General features: G+C 54.1%; 2 protein-coding genes across 6 annotated transcripts in view; one reads left to right on the top strand and one right to left on the bottom strand.

Annotated features, from left to right (window-relative positions):
- Window positions 1-23,895, bottom strand: part of ANKS1A (ankyrin repeat and sterile alpha motif domain containing 1A) — a 74,072-nt gene extending 50,177 nt beyond the window's left edge. For 3 of the 5 annotated variants that reach the window (XM_063177903.1, XM_063177904.1, XM_063177905.1), the window contains exons 1-5: window positions 23,685-23,895; window positions 7,860-7,940; window positions 6,972-7,128; window positions 5,134-5,196; window positions 920-1,216 (exon numbers count right to left, since the gene is read on the bottom strand). In XM_063177903.1, coding sequence (XP_063033973.1) covers window positions 920-1,216; window positions 5,134-5,196; window positions 6,972-7,128; window positions 7,860-7,940; window positions 23,685-23,887 — 801 coding nt within the window. In that variant the 5' untranslated portion in view covers window positions 23,888-23,895. Of the gene's footprint in view, window positions 1-919; window positions 1,217-4,859; window positions 5,197-6,971; window positions 7,129-7,859; window positions 7,941-23,684 lie in introns of those variants that run through there. The other 2 variants (XM_063177906.1, XM_063177907.1) reach the window with 2 other exon arrangements.
- A 698-nt stretch (window positions 23,896-24,593) lies between these two features.
- Window positions 24,594-26,320, top strand: TAF11 (TATA-box binding protein associated factor 11). The gene is made up of 5 exons (XM_063178156.1): window positions 24,594-24,785; window positions 24,857-24,996; window positions 25,098-25,185; window positions 25,329-25,425; window positions 25,919-26,320. The coding sequence occupies exons 1-5, from the start codon at window positions 24,594-24,596 to the stop codon at window positions 26,047-26,049; spliced, it is 648 nt and encodes a 215-aa protein (XP_063034226.1). The 3' UTR covers window positions 26,050-26,320.
- The last annotated feature ends 3 nt before the right edge of the window (window positions 26,321-26,323 follow it).

Raw genomic sequence — 26,323 nt, 5'->3', positions numbered from 1 at the left:
TTACAGAAGCAATAAATACACGGCCTTGTACACGAGCTGTGGGCAGCACTACCTATGGCTGAGGACAGACTGTCAACGTTATTACAATGCCGAGGATGTGGGATGGAAAAATGGGGATGGTTCCATCAGAGAGACCAAGAAAGGGCCTCCTACAGCTCAGCAAGAGGTCGTGTCCTGACAAGGAAAAACAAGACCCACATACAAGCCATTGCTGTGAAAACAGCACATTCACAAGTGGCTTGATAGGAAGAGACACGTTTGCCTATCAAGAGCTCACAGCACTGCAGGGCAGAACAGCTTTGGCCATGGGGTGTTTGTGTCCCTCACTGTGTCTGGGGCTCTGCACAGGCGTGAGGCATGCACAGCACCCCAGCCCCTCCGGGCAGCCTCCCCCAGCAGCCCAGAGCTGCACAGACAGCCCAGCACAACACAAAGCTCTTCTCAGCTTCTGCAACGAGGGTTGGTGGAGTTCTCCAATGCCCAGCAACCAGCCCGGCCCCACTCAGACACACCAGACTGTCACAGACATGTTTTATGAAAAATCCTTTCCTTAGGATTTTTTCTCCTGAGAAGCTGGGAGGCCTCAGGAACAAAATGCAAACACTGATTATCTGCTGCTGTGGAATGCAACAGGTGCATCTGTGATTGGTCTCATGTGGTTGTTTCTAATTAATGGCGAACCACAGTCCAGCTGTTTGGACTGTCTCAGTTAGTCACAAGATCTTGTTATCATTCTTGTTCTATTCTTAGCTAGCCTTCTGATGAAATTATTTCTTCTATTCTTTTAGTATAGTTTTAATATCATATATATCATAAAATAATAAACATTGAGTCAACATTCTCGTGTCTTCCCTCATCCTGAGACCCCTGCAAATCTCTTCCCTCATCCTGAGACCCCTGAGACCACCACAGCAGGTACCTGGTAGTTGCTGTCCATGCCAGCATCCAGGAGCACGTGCACCACTGCCTTGTGCCCGTTCCTGGCTGCCAGGTGCAGGGGAGTGTGTTTCTTGGTGTTGCAGCTCAGCAGGTTGGGGTGGGCGTTCAGGAGCATCTTGACCACTTCCAGCCTCCCGTAGAGCGCCGCCAGGTCCAGGGGGGTCTCGAATTTGTTGTTGCGCATGGTGGGGTCGGTGAGCTCCTCCAGCAGCACCTTCACCACCTCGGTGTGGCCGTGCTGGGCCGCGCAGTGCAGCGCCGTCTCGTTGTCGTTGTTCTGCGGGGCACAAGGGGCAGCACGTCAGGGTTGGGGCAGCGCCCTGCTCCAATGTTTAAATCCAAAACTGAGACAAAAAAAAAAAAAGCAGTGGGGAAGCAGAGAGCCCAGTCTGAAGCAGCCTGAGCAATGTGTCACCATCTCCCTGGGGGTTTAGTGTCCCCTCACAAGCTCATTGCCACAGCCTCAGGGATGTCCAGAACAAGGCACTTCAGCTGTGGGAAAGAGGGGCTAGAGATGGACCAGCCTGCTTTCCAAGCACCAGGGGCAGGATCCTAAAGTTTAAGGGATGTTCAGCTGTGTCCAGGTCCCCATTAATGCTGCTGGCACCTGGGAAAGGCAGTCTGGTGTCTTGGCAGCATCCCACACTTCAGGGTGCCACAAAAACAAAAGGCAGGCAACCTGTTGTGTGAATTCTATTTGCTGGAACTTCATTATCATCATAATTTTAGATTTAAAATTCAATTGTTTCAAATCCCACTTATCCTGGTTATAAAGTCATTCCACCTCTGCAATTCTGGCTGTTTAGAGACAGGGTGCACCCAGCCCCATGCAGTTTGTGAACCAGAGAACCGTGCAATTCCACCACTGCAGGAACCAGCCAGGCTCAGGTCAGCTGAGGGAAGCAATGTCTCAGGGACAAGGGAGCACCCCCAGATGGAAGCCAGACCCAAACCAGAGCGTGCAGCAGCAGCCAGGCCAAGAACCAGCAATGCAAAGCCCAAAAATGAGCAGTCCAACACCCCACATGTGTAGGTGCAAAATAGGAACAAGGCCAGATCTAACAGAAGCTTTTCTCAAATTAAGTTCCTCTGAAGTTTCTGTGTGTCATCCACAAAGGGATTCTGGTTTAAGCCCTTTAGAAACAACTATCTGACAATATAACCCCAAAAAAGTTTAATACAAACAGTTCCACACTTCAACTGAAAGACTCGTGGTTGAGTTTGTCATTTTAACAATTTCCAATAAAATAAACAGAATGTTCTTGTCCTGCTGGAGGCAGCAGCACCACTGCAGAAGGGAATTTGATCCCTGCCTGCTGTGAGAGCACACACAGGCCTCGGGACACTGCTCAGTATTTTGCACCATGTCACAAACTCGTGAGGCTGCACGAGCACTCAGATCCTGCTGAGGTGCTCAGTCACCCTCAGCAGTCCTGTCTGTGTCTGGCTTTTGCATCACTTCTCAGCACAGGCAAAGCAAAGGGAGCAGGAGCTGGGAGAGGCTCTGGCAGCTGCAGTTTGCAGGGCAGGGAAGGGAAGGAGCAGAATCAGGCACGTGCAGGGGAGGGGGCACAGGGGGCACAGCATCACTGCCAGCACAGAAGGGCCAAGGCAAACAGGCTCCATCCTGGGGGAAGGCACAGACACGTGGACAGGGGTACTGCAGGATACAGGAATCTGCACAAAAAATATACACAGGGAGTGAGAGGGGACAGAGTAGAGAACATCAGAGCTCACACCTGCCCGTCAGCTCACACTGCTGCCCTCAGGCATTTACAGGGCTGGCAAATCCCATTATTCCCCTTTGATGGGGTGGGAGTGCAGGGATCAGGGAGCCCAGGACAGCTGGGCCAGGCTCTCAGCCTGCCCTGTGGCACGAGGGATCCTCTCTGCCAGGCTTTGTGGAAAGACCCCAGCCCCTCTGAGCAGCGAGTCCCTGCCCCTGAGCTGTGGGGGCACACGCTGCTTGTGCCAGCCCTGGCTGCTGGGCATTTCCCTGGCTGGGACTGCCCCCCTCTCCTTTCTCCCCAGCCCCAGGGGGCTTTAAAGCATGCAGCAGTTCCAAGCATCTGCCTGAGGCCTCAGAAATGGGAACACAACATCGTTTAAAAACATAATTGTTGGACACTTCCCTCATCTTCCCTGCAATTCAGTCCAATTTTCCCTAAGCAGATTGGGGCTCCAGTGCTTGAGAAAAAAATCCCCAGACTTTCCTCCAGAGATCACCAGGCAAATAAACTCCCTTGAATCATCACAGCAAGTCTCTCCCAATTCCAGATTGTGCAGTGGAAACTCCCACTATTGCCTGAGTCTTTATTGCCTCCATTTTGGGAGAGTTTTGAGCAGCCAAAAATACTCCAGTTCTTCCAGGCAAGGGAGTTTGCTCCCTTCCTGCCTCACCTCTCCAGGCACAAACCAGAGCAGTGAGCAGGAGTGCTCAGACCTACAGATGTATCAGAGATGGAAAAGGAAAATTCCATTCCAGCTGCCAGAAGGCACGTGGCTTCAAATTTCAGAACTACTTAGAAAAATAAAGCACTCAGGAGGGCTGAGGGGCTGCATTCCTGCAGGAATCCTTGCACCCCCCAGCTCTCAGCTGCAAGAGAGGAGCTGGGAGCAATGCCTGCCTGCAGAGCACAAAAAGGGCACGAGCAGGGATGGCTCTGCTTTCTTATGGGCTCCAGCACAGGTTCCAAGCCCTGCTGATGTGATGGCACTCACCACACACAGCCCTGCTGCTCCTCATCCCATGCTCCAGTGGAGAATCCACAGCCCCTTCAAGTGCTCTGTCTGCTCTGCACCCCCTGCTCCCAACACACAGCTCTGACTGAGCACAGGGAGACTTGGTTTGAAAAAGGGAAAGTTTTCTGACCTGCAAAGATCTGAAGGGTTAAATAAACTGCCAATACTGAATATTCCCTCTTTACATTCCTTCTTCACTCAACATCCCAACACTGGAGTTTGTAAGATTTTACTTGGTTATTGACAATGTTTTAGGAAGCTCCTTTCAGGCAACTGAACTCCTCTACCATGATGTTTCCACAGAATACATAAAGGCAGAAAATTCCTATCTGGATTTTTGCAAAAATCCCCGATTTGGATGAGCTTTACAAGAACACATTTGTGCTCAGAGGATGGGCACCAGTGACCCTGAAACAAGGCTCTGAAAACCACACCTAACTCCCAGCAAGCACAGGAGCTCTGCCTGTGTGTTTCTAAGCTCCTGCAGACCAAGCAGAGGGAAACTCTGACAGACAGAATTCTGCCATGGATGGCTGGATCCAAACTAAGTGGCTGGAGGCAGCTGTGGCATGGTGGCTCATGGCTGAGGTGTCTCAGGACAGAGTAACAGATTGTTTGCCACCCCTGGCTTGTAGAATCACTAGAAATAAAACTGAAAAATGGTGTCTGAGAAACCACCACCAGGAATTTGATCTTCAACATCCCAATACTGGATAGGAAGCTTCTTCAACAGCTCAGTCTCAGCTCATTGCACAAGCTGACGTTGTGTCTTTTGTAGCTCAAAACTGAAAAGAGGAGAGGAGCAAAACAGGCCAGAAAACAGGAACAGGAGACCAGGGCTGGAGGGTCAAACAACACCACAGACTGAACATAAAAGAGAGACTGATGTAATAAGCAGGACATGGAGGACTTGGGAAGGGAGGCAGGAACATCACTGCCCTCCCTTCTCCCCACCACCACCACCACCACCACCACCACCACAGGAATTAACTGTCCATTCAAACAACACAGAGCATTATGCATTTGGTAGGAGAAAAGGCATCAAAACTCACTCCAAACAGCCCACAGAGAAAATGCAACCATGGTTAAGCAGGGGGAAAAAATTCCTTCTCTTTGCATTTATCAGCAACACCAGCACATGAAACAAAACCTAGAGCATTAAGTTGAGGTAACATTACCTTTGGGAAGTCATCCAGCCCAATCAAGCAAACTGACCATCACTGCGAGTCCTACAAGGCTAAGCAAGGAAGGAGCCCCCAGGAAAGTAAGGAAAAGCTTTCCTTTAATTATGTTTCTATAACTGCTTTGAAGAGAGAAACCCACAGTAAATCAATGGTCCCAATTTCCTTTTCCCCAAGCAGCTGCAAAGTGAACAGGTATTATTGCACCTGGAAGCACGCGAGTGCAGCCTGGAGTGATGATGCAGTGAAATGCTGACAGCAAAGTACACACCTTGGCATTGATATATGGGTCAAAGGGGCCGTACTTTTTGAGTTCTTTGATCTCAAGAGCATTCTACAAAAAGGAAGAGGAAAAAGAAAAAAAATGTGATAATGAAATGGGTGAGATACAGCAACAAAGCAATGGGTGACTCCAAGGGGTGGAATGGCAGGACACAGCATCTTGTTCCAGTCAGAAGCCATTCCAGCTGGGACTGCTGTCACCTGGACCAGGCTCCAAGCACAGGCTCCTCACTGACTGCTCTCATTTAACAGGGTTCCTACCAAACAGACATTAATGAAACATTACCTGCAAGGATCACACTAAGCTCTGGACTTTTGCAAAGATCACCCCTCTAGCTGCCCTGCTCAGAGCAGAACATTTACACTGTGGGCTCTCACTCAGTTCTGTCAGATTGACTGGGGAACCTGCACTCTAGCCCATGTAATCAGACTGAGTGCCTGCAGCTGTGCCTGGAGACATGATTAACACAGCCCCAAACTGGAGAACTGTCACCAGAGACATCACAACACACATTCCTCCTTATTCCTGCTCACTGGAGGAATGACAGAGAGCTGCACTACAACCAGATTTTTCACTCCATGATGTTTTAGCAGCAGTTATCCCTGGGGCAGCCTGGTGCATTGATTTACCCATCCTGGGAAACTCCAGTGTGGCACTTGGGTCCCCACAAAGGAGGACTGGGACTCCTAAACCTGCCTCTGAAAGGAGTTTGCTCCCCAGCTTCTGAAAAACTACCATGGAGCAAATCAACAGAAGGGATTCCAGAGCTGCTCACCCTGCCTGTGAGCTGAACTCAGGCCAGGGGTGTCTGACCCACCTGGGAACTACCTCTGGAATGAACATCCAGGTTTAGCCTGCTGGCACCAAGGCAGGCAAACCTATTTTGGTTTATTCCTTTCCTCCTGAAAGAACACCTGAGTGGTTTAGGAGCTGATTCCCAGGGTCAGCAGATGTTCCTGCCTTAGGGACAGGACAAGCACAGCCCACTGCAGCTTTAGCCACTGGTCTGGGCCTGTCACTCTGTGCTAGGGAGGGGCAGCTCAGTGACAGCACTCAGCTGGCTCATCCATGAAACCAGTTCCTGTAAACAAAACTCTGCAACAACAGGAATATCTGGGCCTTCCAGCAGTAGCATTTCAGAAGTTCCCTGGGATTTAAGATACCTCTGATGTCCATGGGCAGTTCCACAGGAGCCAGCCCTCAGCAGTGGACACAGCTGTCATGGACCCCTCACTCCCTCTGCACCCCAGGCCAAAACTGTCAGCTTGACAAAAGGAACAAATCCAAGAGGCTTTTTTTTTTCTTGCCTGATTGCAAACATAATTCTTTAAGATTAGGCGAGGAATTTGTCTGGGGGCAAGTTGTGTTAAAATTATCTTAGAACTTACAAATTAGTGAACTGGAGCAAGTGCCAGAGACAAGCCAGGAGAGCAGCTAAGAGAGCACGGCCAAAGAGACTGAACAAAGCTGCTTGGATTAGTTCCCAAAGGAGGGAGCCAGTGGATCCTCTGCAGAACTAGAAACCTGCTCAGCTATCCAGCAGCTGAAAGGAAAACTGTGGGTTAGTTTTAGAAGCCCAGAAGCAGGAGACCACTTCCTAAGTGTTGAGCAGTTCTCACAATTATGCATCTATGAAACTTAAATATCTTTTCATCCTACCACTAACTCAGACTGAGTGTATTGATTTAGTGCCCCTCCTATCCCACCAGCAAGTAGGACCTTAGAACCACTGCCACTGGTTTGGGAAGGGTCAGGAGTCAGCTGCAGGAGTCTCTCTCCATGCCAGGGAAGTGATTCAACGATACATTAGAGAAAATCAGGCAGACCTGCTCATTCACTTTGGTGTGTGAAGGGCCCTGGTGGATGAGGAGCTTCACAATGTCAGCATCTCCCTTCCAGGCTGCCAGGTGCAGGGGGTAACAGCCCTTACAGTCTGCCACGTTGGTGAGAGCGTCGTTCCTCAGCAGAACCTCCACAACATCCCTGCAAGAGACAGGAGCTGCAGTGAGACATTCAGTCCCTGTTTCACAGCCCCCCTTCTGCAGCAAGGACTGAGCACAAAGTTAATCTGAGCAGGAGTGTTTCAGAGAGCCTCTTGACATGTGATTTTTAAGTGTTCCTATTAAATGCTGCCAAAAGAAATGAAAAAAAAGGAAATAATGCTGAGATGAGCTCAGGGAGGATTCACATTAACTCCATACTAATGGAGCTGAACAGGGGCTGAAGTCAGCCACAAGCCTCTGCTGAACACAGCACGAGGGTGAACAGCGATTTTAACTCTATTTGATTTCTCAACATCTCAGGCAGCAACGAGAAACACGAGATCTACACACTAAAATTACCTAAAAATGTGATAAGCACATGAGGAAACTGTAAAGTGGTGCAGGCCCAGATCACCCTGGGCACCAGGAAGACTGCAGGGACTGTCACCAGGGGAGCCCCTTTCACACTGTGTTACAGCTTATCCAAATTGCTTAGAAACAAAAGGGCTTGAAAACCTCAGCATCTGGAGATGTAACATCAGCCAGCAGCCAAAGTTCTGACATTCTCCACTTCCCCTGAAGATGGAGTAGTGCTGCACCAGAGCCTCAGCTGGTGAGTGAACCACACAAGGGAAGCACAAAGCATCCACCCCCTGTGACTCCAGGAATCACTTGTGGCCAGGAAAGCACAAATCCACCCCCTGTGACCCCAGTTTTGGGAACAGGACTCACTTGTGGCCGTTCAGAGCAGCGTGGTGCAGCGGGGTGTACCCAGTGCTGTCAACACAGTTCACGTTTGGCCCCCTCCAGATGCTGCAAGACAAAAAACAGACAGGGAACACTTAGGCAAACACCAAACAGGGGCAGGGCAAGGGCAGGGCTGGCACAGCTCTCACACCAAGGTGGGTGACAGCTGTGGTCAGGGGCAGCACACAGAGCAGAGGGGTCAGCACATGGAATCAGTGCTCAGCTTCACCTCAGTGCTGCTCTCCAGTCAGAGCTCCACTGCTCACATCCCTCAGCCATGCACAGCCTTGCCAAAAAGCATCTTCAGAGGGAGTGTGTCTATTAGACTGAACCACAAGAGACAGCAAACCATCGGCCCACTGCTAATTCCCACCCCACAGAAGAATTCTGGTGGCTCTGGGAAATTGTCCTTCTCCACAGCAAGAGTCACAAGGGGTGGGTGTAAGTCAAAGGCTGTGGGATGCAGAGTCTGCTCTTGGTCACCACCGTGATTCCACACTGACTTCTCACTGTCCCAAAATCACTTCCATCTGTCAGCTGTTGGCAGTCTGCACCAATGAGTAGGTGGTCTCTTCTGAGAGCATTAACTCCCCTCCCCTGCTCCTAAGTCAAGCAGCACAGATTTGAGTATTAACCCTGGCAAGGATTACTGCTCCCCAGCCCCTGCAGGGTGTCCTGCTCACATCAGCACAGAATGGCACAAGTGAGAGGCCAGTGCTGCTCCTGAGCTTGCTGTGGAAGGAGTGTGGTGACTGCTGTCCCTCACCAGGGCCACCACCCTCCCCCAGAAATGGGCATGAAACTCAACCAGCACATTCTTACAAGCAAACTGGAACTGTTCAGCTCTCCATCATCCTGTTTTACACACCATCCTTTCAGGAATTACACAGGGCTTATTACAAGCCCTGAAAATCCTACTTATGCTAACATGGTGCATTTTCCTGCTTTGTTTTCTTTGGGGGGAAACCTCACAGCACCCTGTGATCCCCAGCTGAAATGGTTTAAACTCAGCCAGCTGTGGCTCTGTTTGAAGCTGGCCTTCTCTGAGGAATCCATTTCCTCCCCAGTATGAAATCACAACGATTCCCATGGCCCAGAGGCTTCCTAAAACAGGAGCCATCACTGGGGGGCTGCCAGCCAGGAGCACCTCAGAGCCACCAGCAGGAAAGGCACCAAACCAAACCAAGGGGAATCTCCTGCAAACCAAGGGAACTCCACAAGGGAAGGAAGCAGCAGGCTCACTCTGCAGCATGTTTCAGTGGGAAATGGAAAGTCTGTCCCTGTCCCTTCCAAGTGACTCCTGATCTGCAGAGCATTATAAAAGGCTTTGCAGTCTAGAGAAGAACCCGAGCTCTGCTAGAGGAGAGGCAGCTAAGGGGAAACTTTATCCAAGAGGACAGGCAAGTGAGCCACAAAATCCAATTTGCAAAGGATGAGAGGCTTATCCTGAGGCATCCTGCACACCACACACCATGTGTGCTCCAGGAGGATACACATGCAGATCCATACACACCTCCAGCACTGCCAATGCTGTTCACAGGAACAGTGGCTTAAACCACATGCAGAAGGCCAGTGAGACACCAAAACCCCCACTCAGGGAGCTTGGGAGTGCCCTGCCTGATCCAGCCTGCAGCCCTGGAGCATGAAGGGACTGAGCAGCACTCAGCTCTGGTTTGTTCCTGGCAGTGGGCTCCTGCAGTGTGGTTGCCCAAATAATTTATTGCTGGATTTAACATGGCAATTAATGGTTAGAACTAGTGCCAGAAAGCCTTGTGTGCAGTCTAGAGCAGTTCTAACTCTGCACCTGTGCTGCCTTTGCTTGGGCTGGAAGCTGGGCAGTGCCAGCGTCCCGTGGTTTTACACATTAAACTGAGCTGTGCTGGGAAGCTGAGCTCAAACTGCTCGAGGGTGAGCACATGAAAAACCAGCAGCAATTAACACAAGCGTTTCTTTCAGCTGAAGTTATGAAATGAGGAAAACCAGGGTCAGTGGTGCAGTGGGCAGGGCTGGGGACCAGAGCCTGGGGCATCTGTCCCCACTGGAGCGTGGTGTCCCCATGATAAAACATTTCCTTAGAAATCTCCAGGTCAATGCTTCACAGCAAAATGCAAAGTTTGTTCAAGGAGCTCAGAGGGGGAGCAAAGCTGGAGCCCAGCAGTGAGCACTGGGTGCTGCAGAAACCAACTGCCAGGATCTAAAGATATTTTAAAAAAACATCTGCTGTGTCCTCTCCTCCCCTTTGCCTTTTTATTCCTGCAAATAAAGAAAGCTTTTATCAAAGAAAGGTCAAATCACCCATAAGATCAGACTGGAAGGATCCAAGAGGAGAACTATTTATATTTAAATGTGGGGACTGCAGCAAAGGACATCACTCCCTTCCCTCCTCTTCCTCTTCAGCTGTGCCAGAAAGGCCACACAATTCTCCTGAGGTATGGAAAGAGGGTGCTGAGAAAAGCAGAACACAAAGCCCAGAACTCTCAGTGCCTTTGGGCTGTTTCTGATTTCTAAACAGAAACCCCAATTGCAGCACAGGCAGGAGAATGCTGGAAATACAGGTCTGGAGCCAATTTGATCACTGCTGCTTTTTGATTGCTTTTCTCCCACAATTCCCCCAAAATCCCTTCACATCAAAGAGGGGGGTTGCTTTTACCCTGTGGTCTCTGGGTGTCACCCAGGTCTCACCTGCCCTTTGCTGCACCTGAAGATGCTCCTGATGACATCTGCTTAACACAGCTAAGACTGAACATTGAGGACATCAGGAAATCTCTGAAAACAGCAAAATCTGCTCCATTTAAACTATTTCTTGTGCTCAGTTTTCTCTTGCTCTATGATTCAGCAAGGCCTTAAATAAAACTTCCTGCTTGTGAAAACTGCTGAATAAAGCACATGCTTTAGGTCACAGTAAAACCCCAAAGTACCTTTAAACAGGACCACATTTGTCCTCCTGCTTTTCCATTTCTTTCTTCCCAGCTGCAGTAGTGACTTTTCTCCCCAAACCACCCCAGGCAAGGGGCTAAAGCAGGGCCAAGCCTGGAGAACAACGTGGTGTTTTCAGCTCAAATGATGAACCTTTGGGGCTGGTTCCTGGTCTCACTAACATGGGTCAAGGAAGCACCAGGAGAGCTCAGGGTCATTGTGCAGAGCAGAGGCCGTTGGACCCCTGTATTTACACACCCAAACCCAAAAAAGCAAGATGAAACCCCAAAAGCAAAAAGCAAGATGAAACACGAGTGGCTTGGCCCAAAGGCACCAGGAAGTTTAAAGCACTGGCCCCAGATGTTTGTGTTCTTCACTCAAAGCCTTGGAGACAGAGTGTCAGGAGGGCAGTGAGGGCTGGAGGAGGATTCCCCAGAGTCCATTGCCCAGAGGCCACCACAGCAGGTCACTCACACATCCACACAACCACTGGATTCCTGCGACCCTCCTTGGAATTTCCTGCTTACAGAGGGAACACAAACAACCCAGAGCCTTTGGGCAAGGCCTCAGGGTTAGGGAGCTGCTTATGTTTTTCTGAAGTGTGAGGAAGGCACTGCTGCAGCCACTCTGCCAGCAGGCAGGGTTTGGCACGGTGGGACTCCAACAGAGTGGGGATCCCACTTATGCACCCCAACCACCAGATAATACAACAGCTTTTAGAAACAAATAAATGGCTGATGCAAGGCTGGAGGAGATTCAAGTAGCGTATTGCTGGGGCAAGGCACTCTCAGCCCATGCTGGCAGGTTTTGAGAAAGCCCAAGGAGAACAGCTGGTCAGACTCCAGCTGCTGGAGTGGCTGCAGAGGAAACCAAACCATGAGCTTCTGCTCCTGCACTCAACTTCTTGGGCCAGATTTTAATTTGTTGTAAGAAAAGTGGGTAGATTTTCCTCAAAGTCAAAGGGTCATGAGCTCAAGTACAAGATGCCAGAATGGGCAGGGAAAAGCAGGGACCACCATAAAGGCAGGACACATAGAAGTGTGTGGGACACATGACCCAGCTGACATGGCACAACCCAACAGCCATGAAGAGAGCTGCTGAGCCTGGGCTCTGTTCTGACCCACTTCCAGCAGAGGCACTGACCAGGGATTCCTGTGAAAATCCTCAGGATCAGTGCACTTGGACACCCTGCAGCATCAGAGCCACGCCCGGCCCTCTGCACAGAGCCGGACCCAGCTCCCACTTCAGCAGCTCACTGAGTGAGGCAACAGCTCTCAACAACAACTACCAACAGCTCCAGCCTCATTGCCCAACACCTGCAGACAGTTCAGCCACTGTAAGGTCAACAGGGTGCTGTGAGAAAGCAGCATTTCCACCAGTGGAGCAACACTGTGCAGCAACCAATCCTTTCCCTTGGCCTTCCTTTCATTGATGGCCATTGATGGCCAAATGATCCCTTCTCCCTTGGAAAGGAGCAGAGCCCTTTGTTCCTCGGGTGCAGGAAACCTGCACGGGTCTGTGAAGTGACAGCAGCCTGTGAAGGATCAGCTCAGGAACTGAGAGGCAGAAGGTAAGCTCATCTGCTCCCCTCAGAACCTGCCCACCCTCTCCCACTCCTCATTTCCAGGGAGGCTGTTTTGGGTCAGCACAGACCCATGGCAAGCACACATTTAACTCCTGGGCTTGCAGCTCACACTAGAAAGGAACCAGACATCGCTAACAGAAATGTGTCCATCCAAGCTAAAAACCCCCATTAGGAAGAGGCCAGCCCCAGCCTTATGGATGGCTCCTGGCAGTGAAAATGCATTTATTTAAACATAATGTATGGTGGGGGGTGGCAGTGGGGACAGAAAGGCTGGGCTACATCAGAGAATCCCTCTGAGCAGGGGCAAATAAAGAGCTGCAGGACAGGAAAAATATAGGTCTGGCTTGAGTGCATATGCTGCTCTTTATTCTTAAAAGCATTACAGGCACTCTGCAACCCACTGCCATTAAGGAGCATTCCCAGCTGATGACAGGCCACAGAGCAGGAGCAGCCCCACAACACAGGCTCCAACACTGGCTCTGACCTCAGGCCAGGGCCAAACAAGCTTGGCTGGGAGAAGTGCACAAAGGATCAGCCACTGAGTCAGAGAAAGCCAAGCAGGGTCTTTGGGAGGGGTCTTTGGGGTCTGTGTGTGTGGCAGCAGGGCATCCCCCTGCCCACACCCTGCCCAAAGGCAGCATGAAGGCAGGGGAAGAGCAGGGAAATGGGAATGCAACCACCCAGCATGGAGATGGGAGGGTTTGACATGGAATCTGGTTCATTCAAAGCAGGAAAGTGACCCCTAAAAGAGGACAGAGATTTGACAACACTTCCCAAATGCTGACAAACCTCTCACTGATTCTGTGCCCCATTCTCTTCTTCTGCATCTGACTAGATGGGGTTTTGAGGAATAGAGCAAAAGGAACATTCCTGCAAAAACATTCCTGCAGAAGTTCAGTGACCTGAGCAGCATTATCAAAGCCATAAAGCAATATCCCGGAACTGCAAACAGGAACCAGAGCACTGCTCAGGTAAACATTCCTCACTCTCCATGTGCAGCTCAGCTCTGCTCCCACAGCACTGCAGAAAATGCACTACGTGGAAGAAAATACAATATTAAAAAATAAATAAGATGCAGGGAAAATTAGCAAGACATGTAGATGGTGCAGGCTGCTGGGTTCCACTGAAGCACAATTCCTTAGAAAGGTGCCAGACTTCCCCTTGGCCTTCCCTTCACTGAGCACTTCCAGAGAAATAGAAGGAAACCCTGGGCAGCCACAAATTCCTCATCAAAACCACCGAGCAGCTGATGCTGCAGCACTGAGCTGGCTGCAGCTGGCAACCTTGCACTGGGCTCTCCCTCCCCCTTCTCCTTTGTGAGATGATTTAACAAGCTGCAGGATCCCACGGGACATGTCAGTCAGCCAACAGCAATGGAGCATCGTGTCTGGAGCCCAACATGTCCATCTGTGCTGCTCCCTTCTGACAGGCACAGAGCTCTGAGCTTGGAGTAAAAATGTCATCAAAAGGAACTTGTGCAGAAAGAATTGTGGTAGAGCACACGCCTTCCCCCACCTGCCAGTGCCCTTGTAGGGGATGGATGTGTCAATTAAGGGTTTTGGGATGGCAGAAAATGTGTTGCTCTCAGCTCACTGTCAGACAACATCAACACACCTCGAAGTAAACGTTTGTTCCCAGCACCCAGAGATCTGATCCAATACACATCTTAGTGGGAATGTGGGATTTCTGGCACCTTGCACTTAGAAGGGTGTGGGGATGGTGATCCTTTATTTAAACATGGACACCTTCCTCCTGCTGCAGTCTCAGGCCTCTCTGCAGAGAGACAATAACCACCCATGTTCCTCCTATCTCAGCACTGAAAACTTCTCAAGGTCTGCGTGCTCTGCCCAGCCAGCCATGCTCCCGTGCTCCTCTGGGCCACCACGGCTTCTTCTGGGCACTGGCCCTTCCCTTTGTGCCATGTCACCCACACTCACATCCCCCTCAGCCTGGCTGCTGCCCACCCTTCCCAAACCCTGCTCACACCCCCAAATCCTGCTCACATCCCCTCAGCCTGACTGCTGCCCATCCCTTCCTAAATTCTGCTTACATTCCCCTCAGCCTGGCTGCTGCCTACCCCTTCCCAAACCCTGCTCACACCCCCAAATCCTGCCCAAACCCTGCTCACATCCCCTCAGCCTGGCCGCTGCCCACCCTTCCCAAACCATGCTGACATCCCCAAATCCTGCCCATCCCTTCCCAAACCCTGCCCACACCCCCAAATCCTGCCCACCCCTTCCCAAACCCTGTTCACACCTCCAAATCCTGCCCAAACCCTGCTCACATGCCCCTCAGCCTGGCTGCTGCCAGCCCTTCCTAAATTCTGCTTACATCCCCCTCAGCCTGGCAGCTGCCCACCCTTCCCAAACCATGCTGACATCCCCAAATCCTGCCCAAACCCTGCCCACACCCCCAAACCCTGCCCAAACCCTGCTCACACCCCTGGCTGCTGCCCAGCCCTGCTGCCTGAACACTGAACCATGACGTGTCTGACCTGGGGCAGATGATGAAAAGCAGGTAAATAGGCCAAGTCAAGCAGAGACAGAGATTCAGGGACCGAATTACCCCTTCCCTACAGCAATTAAAAAAGCAAATGCAATTATTTTGTACCAACAACTGCACACAGAGTGCACTTTTGCCTTAGGGAGACTGAAAGCAGTGAGACAGAGATTGGCACGACATCCCCCTTCCCCTGTGACATTGCCCAGATCAGTGACAGGAGGACTGTGAATCGGGGCTGGCCCTGCAGTGCTCAATTCTGGGCACACAGGGAGAGCCCAGGATGCTGGCAGGGATCTTGGGCTGCAGGACACCAGGACAGGCAGGAGAAACAGTGCTGGAGCGAGAAGGGAATGAGCTGCTCTGATGCCAAGCAGCAGAGTGACAGGATGAGAGGCAAGGCCCTGGAGGAAGGGGGGACTGGAGGGTTCAGAGCCACAACAAAGCTTCCACTGAAGCGTTTGGAGCACACTTCACCCTTCAACAGCCCACACCAGCAGCACTCACCCACATGGCTCCATTTAAGCCTGTACCAATCCCAGCTCCAGCTTAACCAGGAGTCCCTGAGGGCTAAAGAAAGACACAGCAAGGAGAGATTAACTGGCAACAGTTCGGGACACAAACAAGGCACTGACATAGCACTGACTCCAGAGACATTCCTCCTTGATGAGCTTTTTAATTGGGTGCCCAAAGAGCAAGTGACAGGGGAAGGAGAGAGCAAAGACAGCGAGAGCAGGAGGGCAAACAGAGAAGTGACCCCATGGTGGCTCAGATGGGAACATGGGGACACACCTGAGCAGCCACAGAGCTCTGTCACCAGCTCTGCTTGTCCTGTCAGCGCTGCACAGGCAGAGAAAGTGCTGACATGGACAACAGCTCCTAAGGAAAAGCTCAGGAAAAGAAGGATGGAAATCAGAAAGGACATCCTTTAACTCCAGAAGCATCCTTGAAATGCAGTCTGTTAGAGAGCAGGATCAGGAGTGAATGGCCAAGGCAGGAAATGATTCCCAAAGCCTGAGATAGCTGCTAGGAGTTGTCATTACTTGTCTGTGCTATCTGTACAGAGATAAGGCTGGAGCTGAACAACACGAGTGCTGAGCTGAGGGCTGAGCCAGGCAGGCAGAGGGATGGAGCTGACAGCCCTGCCCTGCCCTGGGAGCCCTGGCAAGGGCAGGGACCCTCCCCAGGAGCTGCCGGGGGCAGCTGCACCCACCCCCAGTGCTGGAAAATGGAAACAGTCATGGAACAGGCAGCAGAGATGTTCCCACGAATTTCATGGTGGATCAGCTTCCAGGCCTGGTTTCACCCAAATGCCAGCTCTGACCCTGCCTGCAATGAGAGCCTCAAACAGCTTTTCCTCACCAGAAAAAAAACTTTGCTCTTTGGGGAACGTATACAGCATAAGATGTTCCAAGCCCCTTGAAATATTTCTGCACACTTCTCTGCAAGAATAACAGACCCAGCTCTGAGCCTTTTCTCTGCTCAATACAGCTCTCCCAGCCAGAAGCTGCTTTCAGCAGCAGAGCCTTTCCCAGCCTGACATTTTTAATGTACAGAAGGAATGTACATATGCCAGTCAGACTCCTAAATATATGCAGGATAAAACTCTCCATGACTTCAAACAATTTCAGGGTTACTGTGACTGTCCCAGCAAATAATTATATCTCAGCTGTAACAACTCACACCCAATAACAAGCAGGATCCTCAGAGCTTTTAAACCAATTCTCTTTAGTCTTTATTTCCAGTGAAAAGGAATGTCAAGGTCACATCCTGTTTCACTCCTTCTGTGAAATAATTTCTGTTGAGATTAGAGGAACTATTTCCAAAATGCCAAATCCAGCACGAATTCCACACATCCTCCAAGTTCCATTTTCAGCTGTTCTGACCCAGAGCAGATGAGCCCCAGGAGCTCAGACACAGCTTCACAGCCTGCACCAGGCTGAAAGGGGCACAGGGGCAATGCAGGAACTGAAAATCACGCAAAGGGGGTTAACAACACCCCAGGACAGGCACAAGTCATCCACGGGGATCACAGGATGAACTGAGGTCAAACAGCTCTTACAGGGCAGTCAGCTCTGACAGAGTCCCCACAGTGCAGTGGGAAATCATGGCTAAGAAATCACTGGAAAGAAGCACTAGGAAAAAACCAACACAAGCCCACAGGACACAGTCTCCTGTTTAAGTCATCTGATGGATTTCACTGTCCTTGTAACAGAACCAAGATGATGATGCAAAGCTTTGAAGCCTTCAGAGCTTAAGGCTTTATCCTAATCCTGTTCCTGATGCCTAAAAAAATTGTGCTGATTCCTGAAAGTGACAGCAGCGAGGGAGAGCCTGTGGAGCCCACCTGGGTCCCTGCACAGGGGTGCTTCAAACCTCAGCAGGCACCCAGCCTCTGGAATCACATTCTGTTCTAAAATCAGGCACTTTGTAATGCCAAACTTGAGCGGATTTCTTAGTGCCTTAATTAGGATGAGGCAAAAGTCAATTCACCTCATTTCCAACCCACTTTAATATTAGATTTGAAAGACCACCTAAGACATCTTCAGCCTTGCTCGCCTCAGGAGTCTGCACAACAGCAGGCACTGGGATTAGATAAAAATCTAATGAGATAATGTATTTACATCATATTTATGGCACTGCCTCTCAGACAGGGTTTTGTTCTCGTGTACTGAGGACTATCCTCAGCACATGGCACTACAGACACTTCCTTTGAACTGGAAAAAGCTTGAGGTTTATTTTAAAATCTAATTTCCCTTTAAAAGAAACCATGTATTAAAACAACAAGGGAGGAGTGTGAATGTGCCCGGGCTCTCCAAACCCAAACACCAACTCCAGCTCAGCTTTCCTCAGCTGAACAACTCAGGCTCCCGCAGTGTCCAGTGAAGCCATGCACACACACTCCTCTTGTAATTCCCTCAGCATCCAATGTCTCATGTACACTGATTTTCACCTGGAATCCTCAACAGCCACATGACAGCAAGCCAAGAATGCACCAAACACAGACCCAGCACTTTGCATCCTGCAGCCTCCCAAACATTTCAACAGCTCACCCTCACTAACCCTGGGGAAACAGCCACCTCAACACCCTGCGTGTGCCAGAGCCTGCTAAAATCCCTGGCTTAGGAAAAAGGAAAAACCACACAAATCCACACACTGCTGAGACAGAAACAGTTCCAAACTTAAGCCCCTTATGCAGCAGTCTGGAGGCCCAACTGGATTTTCTTCCAGGATACAAACACCTGCAGGAATCCCTGCTGAGCATCCAGCACCACATTCACTTAAAGGGCAATCAAAAAAAGTTTAACTCCAATCTGATTTATCCAAACTTCACAAAGCTGAGTATTTCTCATTGAGTTATGGCACCAGGACAAAGTAATTTAGGATTCAGGTCTGGAAACGTGCTGTGATGTGATGTGATGTGATGGACACCCAGGTACCACGTGGCATTGATGTGCCTGGCCCAGGGCAGGGCATTTCCCCACCCATGAGGGTGCAGGAGTGGAACTTTTTGGAAGCAGGACATAAAGAGCTCGGAGGCTCTCCGGGTTTTGGGTAAAGAGGGCACGTTCACACACTGCAGCTCAGATTTCACTCCAAAGGCAGCTGACACCTTCCTGCCCTGTGTTCATTGGAGCCTCTGCCCCCTCCCCAGCCCCAGGCTCAGCCAGCCCAGGTGCACCGACTTTTCCAGCTCTGTTTTCCTCCCTCCTGCAGACAGCAGCTGTGTTCACTTCGCCAGTCGGTTGCTATAGAAACAAATCAATCCTCAATAGTTTTATTTTTACCAGTTTCTGTGAAATAGGATTTATCTCATTTCCATGACTAAGCTGTGCTCTGGAGTGAGCTCTCTGGGACAGTGACGGTGCCAGCTCAGCAGCGGGCACAGCTCGTGCTGCAGGGACAAGAGGAAGGAGCCATCACCCCTGTTCAGAGGCACCTTCTCATCCTGAGGAGGACACTTCACCTTGAAAGGACCCCACAGCTGCATCCGAGGAGCAGACAGAGCAGGGGGGCATGGCACAGCCCGGAAAGGCAGTGAGCTCACACACAGGGGAGGTGTCAGCACTTGTTCCGTGCTGAGAGCCAGCCTGGCAGCCCTGGGGCACTGCCACAGGAGGGGCTCAGCCTCCAGGAACTGCCTGTGCCTCGTGCCAGGGCAGCTGAGAGGGGCTTTCCTTTGGTCTGGCATGGCATGGATGCATTTCCTCCACTCTCTAGTACCTGTGCTGCGTCACACCTTTCACCCATGGCTCTTCTATCCTGTTTGCTGTCCTCCAGTCTCACTGAAATGATGCATTACCTCACAAAACCCAGCTGCATGAACCCTGTTTCTTGGCTCAGCTGCTCCCAACACACCGAACACTGCTCCAGCCATTCACCTCCAGAAAGTTCTGCCCCCTGCCAAAGGGCCTTCCCCAGCTGGAGGGGACCTGTGGCACTGGGAGGAGCAGCTCCTCCTCACCCACACCCACTGCTGGGGCAGAGCTGCTGCACAGGGAGCAGCAGGGAAGGGGAGACGCTGCTCCTCCTGCCCTTCCCTGCTGCTGATCCAGGGGATTGTCACACCTGCCAGCTCCAGTGCTTCCCCAACACCCCCCTGGGCAGAGCCTTCCACTTCCAATCCCCTCTCTGCCACCCAAACCCTGCAAACCTGGAGCTGCCCACAGCCACTGGGAAGGGAGGGAGGGAGGGCTCTCTCAAGGGGGTTTCACTGGAAGGAAACCTCCCACCCACCAATTCCCATGTGCCCAAGAAAGCCCCGGGTGCTGTGAAACCACAAATCCTGCTTTGCCCACTGGCCTGGGTAAGTGGAGCAGAGCAGGGTTAATGCCCCAGCCCTGAACACAGAACTGCACAGACCAGAGCAAGCAAACAAAAACTTTCCAAAAGTGCATCACAAGATCACACAGAGACAAAACACCTCAGAGTCACAGGCAGTAAGTGCAGCCTTTGAATTCTTCAAGAAGCACTTAGGAAACAATTCCCTGCTGAGGCCGGTGCACACCTGTGCCTGTGGCACAAGCACCTTCAGCAATCCCTGGGCTCAGGTGTGTAATTAAACAGGGATCCGTGCACGGGAGGGTGTGGAGAGAAGGTTTAGAGTGGGTGAGATGATGATTAATCACAGCAGCAGGAGCAGGGGAACCCAGCGTTGCCCTGTTCTGTGGGAATGCAGCAGGAGCAGCTCCCTCGGCATGGGCAAGGGAAGGGAAGGGAGGGAAGCACGAGCTGGGAGCTGCACCTTGGAGCCCTCCTGCAGGACTCTGTGCTTACCCACAGGCCTGGGGACACGCGGAGGGACAGACAGACCGACCCTGACCTCGGACAGGGCAATGCCCCCCTTCCCTGGCAGCAGCACCGTGTGCCTCCCCCAGGGAATGGCAGCACAAGGCACAGGCAGAGCCTTCCCCAGGAGTACACAGGGCACTGTCAGATCCCTGCTGAGAGCCATCAGCCGCTCCAGAACAAACACCAAACCGCACTTTTCTAAATAGAACTCATTTTTCTGACTCCTAACCACCCCTGGACTGCTGGAAGCCACCTCAAGTGTTCTGCCATCCCACCACGTCACTCTTTAGACCAACCAGACCCCTGAGCAGCAGCTGAAAACGGGCTGGAACAAGGGCTGTGCCTTCCGTGGAGCAGCACTCGACCCTTCCCACAGCAGATGTGCACCCAAACTCCTCATTCCCAGCAGAAACTTCTCTTTGATACACTCCCTGGGGACTGCATGTCCCACCTGGGGCTCAGCAGCAGCCTCAGCCTCCCCCTCTGGCAACACAGAGCCAGACTTTGCACAGCGACGGATGGAAATGAAAAGCTGCTTCTGCAGCTTTGGCTTTAACACAGCCCATCCCTCACTGCTCCTGGCAAAGCCTCCTGAGCGCAGCCTGACAGCTCAGGCACAGACTGCTCTGCTGTTTCCCACCTCTAACTTCACAGCGAACCACTAAAAACAATACAACAAATCAAATTCTGCAGCCTGCATGGAGAGGCGGCTCATAACCCCAAGGAACCTGGAGGATTCACAGAGCACCTCTGATTTCTGGACTTGCTGTGCATGCACAGGGTGGGTTCCTCTCGCTGGCTGTTCCTGCCTGTGCCACGGTCCATGGCTGGAACTGGAGCAGCCAGGCCTGGACGAGGGGCTGGGATCTGCTGCTGAGTGCTCATGGCAGCTCCCAGGGGCTGTGGGGATGCCAGCAGGGAGCCCAGCCTCCCCAAGCCTGGCAGCCATCACCTCTTTGTGAGCCCACCATCTGCTCTGGCAGATCCACACTCCCATTTCCCCCTCCTGCAGCCTCCTCACTCCCCAGGCTGGCTGTCAGCATTCCCCACTCCCATCAGCTCCCACTGGGATTTGTTCTGCTCCCAGCGCCCTGAGTGTTCCACCCTGGCACATTCACCCCTCCAGAGACTCAAATTGTCTGAAATTCCTCCTCCTGTGCCTTATCCACTCCATCCCCTTCTGTTTCCTGCTCACCTGCAGCCATGGGAGGCTGGAGTCTGTGCTGCCTCCACACCCAGCAGGGCCTGGGAAGGAGCAGCACAGCCCAGACTGTGACAAAGTTCACATTTAACTGATAACACACTGATGGCAGTTCAGGTTACCTGATAAAACCCCACAATCCAAGGAATTTACTGCCAGGGCCATCTTCCAGCACTCCACGGAGCAGCACTTGCTCTCTTTGGAGGGGAAATGGCCCAAACCAAAGAGTGCCAGCTCAGAGCAGGTGCCAGCTCAGCACACACCAGGTGTCATGTGGGAATTCCAGGGAATGCCTGGTTTGTACCCCATCCAAAACTGTATCTTTGAGACACCTGAAGTGCAGAACTGACAGAAAGAGCTGTGACAGGCACCTCAGGAGAGAAGAGCTTTGGGAACAGGTTATCCAAACAGTGGGACTTACACAGAAACTAAAAGAGGGACCTGAAATTGGGTGGAGAAAAGAACAAAGGTGCTGGCCCAGCAGAGGGTTTATGATCCTGTTCTGGGAATGAGCTCTAGGGGAGCAGAGCAGCTCAGCAGTTCCTGTGTCAGGAGAGATCCTTACAGACATGTAAGGACCAGGGATCAGCCTGAGCAGGGCCAGGGGCTGCCCCAGGAAGGGAAAATACAGAGCACACAGTCCTGACTGAGGGCAGGCTTCTCCCACAAGCAAGGAGGGCAAAATCTACATCAGAAAAGCTCCCATGTTCTAGCATTGGAAAAGGTGAGGTTTTCTCCACCCTAAAATTCATCAGTCTGCTCCCTGCAGCCTGCCCCAGCCTGTCTCCTGCACTCTGGCCTCTCCTCGCAGCTGCTTCTCATCAAACCTCGTCACAAGCTGGAAGAGCCAGAGCCCAACGAGTGTTCAGGAGGTGGGAAACAGCCACACAGCTCCTGAATGGCAGCAGGTGGCACCCAGCACACCTTGCCATGCCCCACAACGTGCAGCCAGAGCAGGGATTGGTGTCACAGGCACAAATCCCAGCTGTGCAGGGAGAAACAGGCTCAGGAGCTGGGACCTGGCAGCGTCACCAGCAGGTACAGCCAACAGCCAGGGCAGTGAGCACAGAACGTGAGTGACAGCTGTGACAGTCACCCTCCTTCAGACGTGTGCACCAAGCCCTGTTCACATGTGAGAAACACTAACGGGGATGGCCTGGCTCACCCTGGCACCACGGGACCGTGGCACCGTGGGCACTGTCCCAGGGAAAGGCCCCATCGTGCCCAGCTGCTGGGTCAGGTTCAGCTCACAGGGTGCTCAACCCTCTGCACTGATCTGAGCCCCCTGTGGGCACATGCATCCCACTCAAACTCAGACTGTTTAATGCATCAAAAGGGAAGAACAAAGCCTGGCCCAAGGGTAGATTTCAGAAAGGCAAACGTGTGCCCCAGGGCAGGGTGAGCTCTCACATGCCTGCAGGCTTCTGCCACCAGAACAACCCGCAGGTATCTAACTGGGCTATGTGAAAGGAAAAATGGATCAAATTCAGCCAAGAAGGGGCAAGTCACATCCCTCTGGACAGCCAGGTTGCACAGCAACATTGTCCCTTGGCCCTGGACACAAAGCTCCTCCACAGCTCCCAGTACAAACCCATTGCCCAGGGCCCAGGAGCATTCCCATGGCCCAAAGCTGCAGCTCCAGCAGCGAGAGGTGATGCCAAAACACGGGAAAGAGAAAAAAAACCTAACAAATATCCAAGAGCTCTAACCAGCAAATTCCACAGCCCAGACCCGGCAGGGTGTCACTGCCAGCCGCGACAATGCCAGCGCAGGGCCCGGCCACCCGGGAAAGTCACACCGGAGATCCCGCACGGCGGGACCGGGACCACACGGAACCGGCCCCGGAGCCCTCCGGACCCTCACAGCCCCAGGGCCGCCCTCCGCAGCACCGGCACGGCAGCGCCCTGAGGGACCGGGGCAGCACCCGGAGCCACTGTCTGTGCCCTGCCAGCCCAGCGAGGGCACACGGCCCCAGCAGCTCCGGCGGCACCGAACGCTCAGCGGTGCCCAGGTCACACCCGCTCACAGCCCGCTCGCTGCACGGTCCCAAATCAGCGGGATCCCCCAGCTCGGGGCACAGACCCCGGTGTCCCCCGCAGCGCTGCACCCCGGAACCCCCGCACCCTCTGTCCTGCAGCGCTACACCCCGGATCCCCGCACCCTCTGTCCCGCTGCACCCCGGCATCCCCGCACCCTCTGTCCCGCTGCACCCCGGAGCGCGTCCAAACCCTTCATTGCCCCACAGCTCCCGCTCCCCTCCCGGCCCGCAGCCGCCTGCCGGTTCATCCCCCGTTCCTCAGCCCCGGGCCGCGCTCACCTGAGCAGGCTGGACAGCGGGTGCCCCACACCGACGCTCCCGCCGCTGCCGCCGCCGCCGCCCCCCGCAGAGCCGCCGCCGCTGCCGCCGCCGCCGCCGGAGCCGCCGAAGCCGGAGCTGAGGCGCTTCCCCGAGAGCAGCTTCTCCACGGCCGGGAGGTTCCCGGTGCGAGCGGCCTCCAGCAGCTCCTGCTCCTTCCCCATGGCCGGCGCGGCCCGGCCCGGCCGCCCGCGCGACTTCCGGGGCGGGGCCGCGCCGGGCTCGGGGCGGGGCCTGAGAGGGCGGGGCCCCGGTGGGCGGAGAATGGGCGGGGTCTGAGGGGACGAGCGGTGCAAGAGGGCGGGGTTTGTGTAGGCCCCGCCCCCAAGCGCTGCCCGCGGTCCCTCAGCCGCGCTCGTTGTGGGCGGGTCTGGGAGGGGCTGTCCCTGCGGCGCCCGGGCAGCGGGGCCGCTCTACCGCCGTGTCCCGGCGGCTCGGAGCGGGGTCGGTCGGTCCGAGCGCGGGGTGAGGCCGGCACAGGCCCCTCCGCAGCCCCGCTGCCATGGCGACAAGCCCGGCCCCGTCCATCCCCTCGCGGCGCCCGTAGCTTGCGTCATCAGGACGCGCCGTTGGTATGGCGACATGCTCCGCCTCCATCGCGGCGCCCATAGAGTGCGTCATCAGACTGCGCTGCCGAGTCGCTGTTGCCGTGGCAACAGGCACCGCCTCCCGGCGCGGCGCTCGCAATTTCGTCATCAGAACGCGCCGTCCCATCTCCGTTGCCATGGGTTCAGACGCCACCGCCCCCTGCGTCGCCGGTAAATGTGCGTCATCAGGAGCCGCCGCGCGTCACCGTTCCCATAGCGATAGGCTCCGCCCCCTCGAGGCGCCCGTCGTGTTACGTCATCAGGAGGCGCCGCGGGCGCGGCCATGGCGGACCCGGCCCGGGACGCGCTCGGTGCCGCCGCCGCTCCGGAGCCGCCCTCGGGCTCCTCCCCGCCCGGCACCGGCGATGGGGCCGCGGCCGCGGGGGAAGCGGCGGCCGCGGAGGGAGCGGGAGAAGGCGAGGTGGGCGAGGCCGGCGGCGGCGGCGAGCTGAAGGCGGAGGTGGCGGACGGGGAGGTGAGGCGGGAGCGGGAGCGGGGCCGGGCCGGGCCGCGGGGCCGCAGAGCGAGCGCTGCCCTCTGGCGCAGGTGAGGAGCGCGGACGGGGAGGCGGCGGACGCGGAGGAGCCGGGGCTGCAGGCGGGGGCGGCCAGGAAGGTGAAGCTGGAGCTGAAGGAGCGCAAGGAGAAGAAGCAGAAGGTGGACGAGGACGAGATCCAGAAGATGCAGTGAGTGCCGGCGGGTCCGGGGATCGCGGCCCCCCGGACTCCCCTCCCACCCCGCCCCTGCCGGCCCTGGGAGCGGCTGGGAACGGTGCTGTGCCCCGCAGGATCCTGGTCTCCTCCTTCTCCGAGGAGCAGCTGAACCGCTACGAGATGTACCGGCGCTCTGCCTTCCCCAAGGCCGCCATCAAACGGGTGAGGAGCGCCGGGAGCCCGAGCTCGGCCCGTCCCCAGCGGCCCCAGCTCAAATCCCTCACCCGGAGCCGCTCCCCGAGGGGCTGGGATGGGCTGGGAGGGCCCCGCTCTGATGTCCCCGCCTGTCCCTGTCCCTGCCGCAGCTGATCCAGTCCATCACCGGCACCTCGGTGTCCCAGAACGTCGTCATCGCCATGTCGGGCATCTCCAAGGTGTTCGTCGGGGAGGTGGTGGAGGAAGGTGAGTGGCAGGGGAGGGGCCCGGGGTGAGCTCCCTGCTTGGAGCAGGATGAGGAGCAGGTTCTCCACGGTTCTCCCTTCCAGCAGCAGCTCTGGCTCGGGGCAGGGCCTGCTGCAGCTGCCACAGCCCCTCTGCTCCCTCAGTGCTGCTCAGCACAGGAGCTGGGCCGGCAGCTCTGTCCATGCCACAGCAGCTGCAGGGGCAGAGGGGATCCCTGAGCTCCAGACCTGCCCCAGGCTTCCCCTGTGGGACAGGAGCTGAGCCAGGAGGGGATCCCAGCCCAGCCAGCCCCAGGGCTCTGAGCTCCCCCCTGCCTGAGGGTTCAGAAGCTTTCTGTCCTCTGGGACTCCTGGCAGAGAGAGGAGCAGCTCCATTCCTGCCTCAAAGCCCAGCACAAACATGACCTGTTCCTTTCAAAGCTGCAGCACGGGGTGGGCAGAGCTCAGCTGGCCCCTGCCCTGAGCTCTGTCTGTCTGTCTGTCTGTCTGTGCAGCCCTGGATGTGTGTGAGAAGTGGGGGGAGCTGCCCCCCCTGCAGCCCAAGCACATGAGGGAGGCCGTCAGGAGGCTCAAGGCACGGGGGCAGATCCCCAACTCCAAGTACAAGAAGATCATTTTCCACTGAGAGAGGCTGAGAGGAGCTTCCTGCAGGACCTTCCCACGTGGAATCCTCCCCGAGGCCCCTCTGGGCTGGCCTGGGGGGCTCAAGGATGTTCCTGCTGTCCCTGCCCACCCTGGGCACAGCTGGATGCACCCTCAGCCTGGACTCTGGGGTCTCAGCACAGCAGGGAGAGGAAATGCAGGGGCTGCAGAGCATTTCCTGCTGGCCCAGGTGTGCCACCTGTGCCCAGGTGTGTGGCTGTTTTTGTACATTAAACTCATTCTTGTGTTCCTAACCT

The sequence above is a fragment of the Melospiza melodia genome, chromosome 28 (genome assembly GCF_035770615.1).
Source record: "Melospiza melodia melodia isolate bMelMel2 chromosome 28, bMelMel2.pri, whole genome shotgun sequence".
Taxonomy (NCBI): Eukaryota; Metazoa; Chordata; class Aves; order Passeriformes; family Passerellidae; genus Melospiza; species Melospiza melodia.
The sequence above is the reverse complement of the archived record's forward strand: the minus strand, read 5'-3'. Positions and strand labels throughout refer to the sequence as shown.

What these genes read in the sequence shown, in the direction of transcription:
- TAF11 (XM_063178156.1), top strand. Translation starts at nt 24,594, where the DNA reads ATGGCGGACCCGGCCCGGGACGCGCTCGGTGCCGCCGCCGCTCCGGAG. An exon ending in CGGAGGTGGCGGACGGGGAG is followed by an intron (nt 24,786 to 24,856) that starts GTGAGGCGGGAG and finishes CCTCTGGCGCAG; the next exon opens with GTGAGGAGCGCGGACGGGGA. An exon ending in CCAAGGCCGCCATCAAACGG is followed by an intron (nt 25,186 to 25,328) that starts GTGAGGAGCGCC and finishes TCCCTGCCGCAG; the next exon opens with CTGATCCAGTCCATCACCGG.